This window comes from Podarcis bocagei (genome assembly GCF_964188305.1).
Source record: "Podarcis bocagei genome assembly, chromosome: 12".
Taxonomy (NCBI): domain Eukaryota; kingdom Metazoa; phylum Chordata; class Lepidosauria; order Squamata; family Lacertidae; genus Podarcis; species Podarcis bocagei.
In genome coordinates, this window is record NC_138137.1 from 57752344 (window position 1) to 57759496 (window position 7153).

The 7153-nt window shown below is 43.9% G+C and overlaps 1 protein-coding gene across 2 annotated transcripts in view; it reads left to right on the plus strand.

The window, feature by feature from the left end:
* Positions 1 to 6554, plus strand: part of LOC308569658 (D-serine dehydratase-like) — a 35707-nt gene extending 29153 nt beyond the window's left edge. Inside the window, exon 7 of one of the 2 annotated variants that reach the window (XM_081163847.1) lies at positions 4016 to 6554. In XM_081163847.1, the coding sequence (XP_081019973.1) occupies positions 4016 to 4230 (215 nt within the window). In that variant the 3' untranslated portion in view covers positions 4231 to 6554. The remainder of the gene's footprint in view (positions 1 to 4015) is intronic. The other variant, XM_081163848.1, reaches the window with a different exon arrangement.
* Positions 6555 to 7153: the final 599 nt, after the last annotated feature.

Here is a 7153-nt window from a genome sequence, read left to right on the forward strand (position 1 = left end):
TGTCGGAGCTTCAGGGGAAAGCAAAAGCTATAGGCAGAGAGGTGTGGCTCCCCCCCCCCCCAAAAGAGCAGCCCAGGAACACACAGCCTTCCCTCTGCTTGCAAACCTTGCCGGGGCTTCAGGGGAAAGTAAAAGCTGTAGGCAGAGACGTGTGGCTCCTCCCCCCCCAAAAGAGCAGCCCAGGAACACACAGCCTTCCCTCTGCTTGCAAACCTTGCCGGGGCTTCAGGGGAAAGCAAAGGCTGTAGGCAGAGCAGTCTGGCTCCCCCCCCACCCCCAAAGAGCACCCCAGGAGCGCGGGGCAAAGGCGCACAGCCTTCCCGCTGCTTGCAAACATTGCCGGGGCTTCAGGGGAAAGCGGAGGTAGCCGGCAGAGCACCGTGGCTCCTCCCCCCATCCCCGAAGAGCAGCCCAGGAGTGCACAGCCTTCCTGCTGCTTGCAAACGTTGCCGGGGCTTCAGGGGAAAGCGGAGGCAGCCGGCAGAGCACCGTGGCTCCTCCCCCCATCCCCGAAGAGCAGCCCAGGAGCGCACAGCCTTCCTGCTTCTTGCAAACGTTGCCGTTGCCGGGGCTTCAGGGGAAAGCGGAGGCAGCCGGCAGAGCACCGTGGCTCCTCCCCCCCATCCCCGAAGAGCAGCCCAGGAGCGCACAGCCTTCCTGCTGCTTGCAAACGTTGCCGGGGCTTCAGGGGAAAGCGGAGGCAGCCGGCAGAGCACCGTGGCTCCTCCCCCCATCCCCGAAGAGCAGCCCAGGAGCGCAGGGCAGCAGCGATTTGGCTCCAGGGACCACACATTCGCTCCATAAGACGCACAGACATTTTCCCTTCCTTTTTAGGAGGAAAAAAGTGCGTCCAATGGTGTGAAAAATACGGTAAGTTAGTTCTTGGTATGAGCTTTCGTGTGCATGCACACTTCTTCAGATACACTGAAACAGAAGTTGCCAGATCCTTCTATATAGTGAGAAGGTGGGGAGGGGTATTACTCAGAAGGGTGGTGGGAATGGGAGATTGGCAGATAGCTGAGATGAGCCTGTTGACGACTCTTAACGACTGTAATAGGTCTTACAGGAAAAGGCAAGGGGTGAGAAGGTGAGAAATGGCTTAGTCATGTATAATGAGATAAGAATCCAATGTCTTTGTTCAGATCAGGTCTCTCCATGGTTTTGAGTTTGGTAATGAGTTGCAATTCAGCAGCTTCTCTTTCCAGTCTATTTCTGAAATTCCTTTGTAGTAAAACAGCTACTTTGAGATCTTGTATAGAATGTCCTGGGAGATTGAAGTGTTCTCCTACTGGTTTCTCTGTTTTGTGATTCTTGATGTCAGATTTATGTCCGTTTATTCTTTGGCGTAAGGTTTGGCCTGTTTGTCCAATATAGAGAGCTGAAGGACACTGTTGTGGAGGGAAGAGTGTCTCTGACCATGTTCAGAGTGCCTTTCCCCCCCCTCTCTCTGTGTGTGTGTGGTCTTCCCTCTTGATCCTCTCTCTCTCTTGCACACACACAACTTTTTTTTGGGGGGGGGAATAATTTTTATTGAGTTTTACAGATTTTATCACCATCACAATCAACATTATCTCAAAAACAAAATAGGATATAAATTCCCCCCCCCCCCAAAAAAAAACACCTCACAACTTCCCTCAACTTCCTTTTCTGGTTCTTTGAATGTTTGCTTACCCCTGCTTGTTTTATTTTACCTTAATATGAGGTCTTTAACTTAAATATTATTACATTCTTCACATTTTTATCCCCTACTTGTTTTCACATTTCCTCTTGCGCTTTATTATTTCCCCATTTTTACATCTTAATTTCTACGTAGTTAATTGGTAGTGTTTACTCAAACCCTGCCGGCGAGTCTACATCTTTTTGGTTTTTCTGTAGGTACAACATAAATGGTTCCCAGTCTTTTTAAAAAATCTCTATTGTCCTTATCCAGGGTTCAGCAACCTTTTTCAGACCTTTTGGGGGGCCGGACTATATTTTTTTGGGGGGAGGGATAAATGAATTCCTATGCCCCACAAATAACCCAGAGATGCATTTTAAATAAAAGGACACATTCTACTCATGTAAAAACACGCTGATTCCCGGACCGTCCGCAGGCCGGATTCAGACGGTGATTGGGCCGAATCCGGCCCCCGGGTCTTAGGTTGCCTACCTCTGTCCTTATCTCTTACGTTTTGCCCTTAGCTTCGCCATTTCAGCATATTCCATCCTTTTTTCTTGCCAGTCTTTTTTCATTGGAGTCTTGTCATCTTTCCATTTTGGGGGGGCTAGTATAATCCTAGCCGCTTTTGTCCCATACATAAATACAGTGGTGCCCCGCAAGACGAATGCCTCGCAAGACGGAAAACTCGCTACTCGAAAGAGTTTTCCGTTTTGGAGGTGCTTCGCAAAACGAATTTCCTATGGGCTTGCTTCACAAGACGACAATGTCTTGCGAGTTCCTGCTGGTTTTTTTCCTTTCCCCCCTTTTTCTAAGCCGCTAAGCCGCTTATCAGCTGATCCGATCAGCAGATAAGCCGCTAAAAGCCGCTAATAGCGCTAATCCGCTAATACTTCAATGGGCTTGCTTCACAAGACGAAAAAACCGCTAGACGAAGAGAATCACAGAACGGATTCTTTTCGTCTTGCGAGGCACCACTGTAACTTATTCTGTTCTTTTGGCAAGTCTTGAACGGTAATGCCTAACAAAATAGCTTCTGGTGGTTTTTTTTTAAAGGGTTTTTTTAATTAACAATTGCAACATAACAAAATATCGAAACATGTCATATTCGTTATTTTTTCCCCTTTCCCCCCCCATCAAACTCTCCCTCTCCCCCCCCCAACTTCCCTCTGCTCCTCTCTCTGATTTCTCACCACATATTGTTCTCTGCATAATGTAAAACTGTATAAATCCTTATATTATCTGTCTACTGTGTTAACACTCCATAAATCTGTGCATGTTTATTCAAAACCTGCCAAGGAGTACCATTCATTCTGTTGTCTTTTTAAGTAATTTGTAAAAAGTTCCCACTCTTCTCTGAAGTCACAGTTGTCCTTATCTCGCTGTTTGAATGTCAGTTTTCCAGTTCTGCATAGTTCATCAATTTCTCTTGCCACTGTTCTTTCGTCGGGGTTTCCTCATTCTTCCATCCTTGTGCTACCAAGACTCTTGCCGCTAGTGTAGCATACATAAATAGGTTCTTTGTTTTTTCTGGGCAGGTCTTGTCCTACAATCCCTAACAGAAATGCTTCTGGTTTTTGTTGTTGTTGTTTAGTCGTTTAGTCGTGTCCGCCTCTTCGTGACCCCCTGGACCAGAGCACACCAGGCATTCCTGTCTTCCACTGCCTCCCGCAGTTTGGTCAGACTCATGCTGGTAGCTTCAAGAACACTGTCCCACCATCTCGTCCTCTGTCGTCCCCTTCTCCTTGTGCCCTCCATCTTTCCCAACATCAGAGTCTTTTCCAGGGAGTCTTCTCTTCTCATGAGGTGGCCAAAGTCTTGAAGCCTCAGCTTCAGGATCTGTCCTTCCAGTGAGCACTCAGGGCTGATTTCCTTCAGAATGGAGAGGTTGGATCTTCTTGCAGTCCATGGGACTCTCAAGAGTCTCCTCCAGCACCAGAATTCAAAAGCATCCATTCTTCAGTGATCAACCTTCTTTATGGTCCAGCCCTCACTTCCATATATCACTACTGGGAAAACCATAGCTTTAAATATACAGACTTTTGTTGGCAAGGTGATGTCTCTGCTTTTTAAGATGCTGTCTAGGTTTGTCACTGCTTTTCTCCCAAGAAGCAGGCGTCTTTTAATTTCGTCGCTGCTGTCACCATCTGCAGTGATCATGGAGCCCAAGAAAGTAAAATCTCTCACTGCCTCCATTTCTTCCCTTCTATTTGCCAGGAGGTAATGGGACCAGTGGCCATGATCTTCGTTTTTTTGATGTTGAGCTTCAGACCATGGCTTTTTTTACAAATGTCCTTTTAAACATTTTCTTCAGCTTCTGGCTTTTTAACACACACACAACCCTTGTGTCCCCGACAGGCCTGCGCCACCGCTGCCATGCATCCTGTCTACTACGTTCACAGCGAGGGACGTGTGGTCGCTACCTGGAAACCAGTCAGAGGCTGGTAGGAAGACGAGGAGGCGAGCAAAGACTCCCAAGCCTAAGAGAGATGGGAACTGCCTTTATGATCCAGAAGGTGTGCAAAGCGCCTTTCGAACTCGGGCCTCACAGGACGAGTTCAGTAAAACTATGAAGCTTTTTTCTGCATTCCTCAAGAAAAATCTGCAGCAGTTGGAGGTGAGCTTTGTCAACAAGGTTTAGGCAATATACATACTGTATTTTTCACTCCATAAGACGCACCCAACCATAAGACGCACCTAGTTTTTAGAGGAGGAAAACAAGAAAAAGAATATTCTGAATGAAACAGTGGATGTATGATTTTTGTGGTTCATGCTGTGGCCACAGACATGTGATTGGATGGTGAGTTTGGGGTAGCCCAATGCAAAAATCCTGAGAATCCATGTGGATCCTTGCTTTGTAACCACATTTTTGCGCCATTGCAGCCCCATGCAACAGTGGATGCGTGATTTTTTTGGTGCAGGCTGTAGCCATGGACATGCTATGTGATCTGATGGTGAATTTGGGGTGACCCAATGTAAAAATCCTGAGGATCCATGGTTTTTTACTTCCCTCCTCCCAGGCAGCCTCCGCTAGCGTCCCTTATCTCTCTTCCGATCCCACCAATCAGCTGTTTCCTTTCAACACTCCCTTCCCTCTTGTTTGCCTTAGTGTCTTTTCCTTAGCTGGAGCAGTTTTTTGCTCCTCCTTTTCTTCTAATTTCTCTCCTTACTGCTTTAGTCTTCCTGTTTCCCCTCTTTGCAAGTTTGCTGTCTTTACCTCCCCACTCCCTGGCAGCCTCCTTTATCTCTAGCGTCCCTTATCTCTCTCCCCGAGCGGCAACTGATCAGCTGCTTCCTTTCAACACCCCTTTCCCCCTTTCAAAAAAAAAACATGATCTGCTTTTTGCCCCTGGGCAGTTTGGCTCCAGGGACCACGCATTTGCTCCATAAGACACACAGATATTTCCCCTTACTTTTTAGGAAGAAAAAAGTGCGTCTTATGGAGCGAAAAATACGGTACGTAATAGACAATCTTTATAGTATTCCTTTAAACAATAACAAGTTCAAAATGAAATCTTAGATTCAGGAGTCTCTGAAAGCCTTTAAATGAAGAGAGGTACCAAACTTAGTACGATGAAAGATAAGCTGTGAAGCTTTGTGTATTCAGCAAATATAATGTCCAACACTGAACAGAGATCCCAGATTTTCACTGCTGTTTCATAGTTCTTCGTCAGTGTGGTGGGAGAATATAGAATTCTTTCATAAACTGAAAATAAAATTTTACATACGATGACCTGCATGACACATCACTTTACAAAAATTATAAACTGTGATACAAACAGTAATGAAAAAGAGTACATACCCCATCTTATTTCAAATGAATATATGTGAATGAATGGGGGTGAGCTAGCAGGGTGGGTTTGATTTAAATCGAATCGATTTAAATCACGATTTTAAATCACTAGTCAGTAAGACTTGATTCAAATCTTTCTTTTTTAACAGAAAGACTCATTCTTGCTGGTATTGTCCTAATATTGACAACCAGATTAAGGTTTCACTTTTGGAATAATAAAAGTTTCAGAGTATTTTTCACAGTTAATGTCAAAAATTACTGATTTGGGTATACTATTAGAAATACATAGGCCGATAATTATGACATTATGGTGAGGTTTAACTGTTTATATTTGGACAACTTTGCCGCTGTACTTTATTGGAAGGAGAAAAACAATCATTTCCTTAATAACAATTTAAACAATTTATTTAACTAAGACAGTAACATTATAGCATGTGTATCCATGTTTGCTAACTGATGTGGTTAAACAATTTAAAAAAACACACACTTAGACAGGGTTTTAGCACACATGAAAAACTCTAAACAAATCCTTATTTCCTGATGAATAGCCTTTGGACTATATTGTAACTTCAGCAGAAAACTATCTTTAGAAAGATATTACCTCCAGAAGCATTTTATTTTAAAAATCTGATTCAAATAAAAAAAAATCCAATTTTAAATTTTAAAAATCTGATTTTGGGTTGTTTTTGTTTTTTAAAAAACAAAACTATTGATTTTTATCCACCCTGTGAGCTGGGCAGCCAGAAACATCTCTTAAGTCTGTGAGCAGCTACACTATGGAACTCCCTGCCTATTGAAACCTTTGAAGCATAGTTTCCCCCTGCTTAAAACATTTTTTTGTTAGGCAAGCCTGCCCAGACGCGTAAATGGTGACAGGTTTTACTCTCCTTTCAACTTGCTGTTAACTGTAATGACTTTTAAAAATGTTTTTAATGCCTTGTTTTAAACTTTTTTTAACGGATGATTTTAATGTAGTGAACCGCCTAGAGGTTTGATTACAAATAGGCAAGATTCAGATTTTGTTAAATGAATAAATGAGATGAACATAACCACTCCTGTAAATGGATCAGAACAAATGATCAATAAACAGCGGCTATAATCTAACATCTGTGTGAGCTTTGTGTGTGCCAGTCAGGATGAGTGCTTGATAAACAGGTTCTTCTGGAAGGAGCCCTTGGCCACTCGTAAAAGATAATAGAAAGATTCGGCGCTGGGAACTGAGAGGTTTAAAAAGTTTTAGTTGGTATTAGAGGGCTTTTGTAAAAACCAGACCGCCACAACTATCGCTTTTGATACTTATCAGCTCCTAACCTGAGATTAAATATTCTTATTATTACGACTACAATTTATTACGCATCTTTTGCCCCAAGGCAAACCTGAAAGCTCATACCAATAACAAACTTAGTTGGTCTCTAAGGTGCTACAGAGACATCACTTTGCCAACCAAGGTCCGCATAGTTAAAGCTATGGTTTTCCCAGTAGTGATGTATGGAAGTGAGAGCTGGACCATGAAGAAGGCTGATCGCCAAAGAATGGATGCTTTTGGATTATGGTGCTGGAGGAGACTCTGGAGAGTCCCATGGACTGCAAGAAGATCAAACCTATCCATTCTGAAGGAAATCAGCCCTGAGTGCTCACTGGAAGGACAGATCCTGAAGCTGAGGCTCCAATCCTTTGGCCACCTCATGAGAAGAGAAGACTCC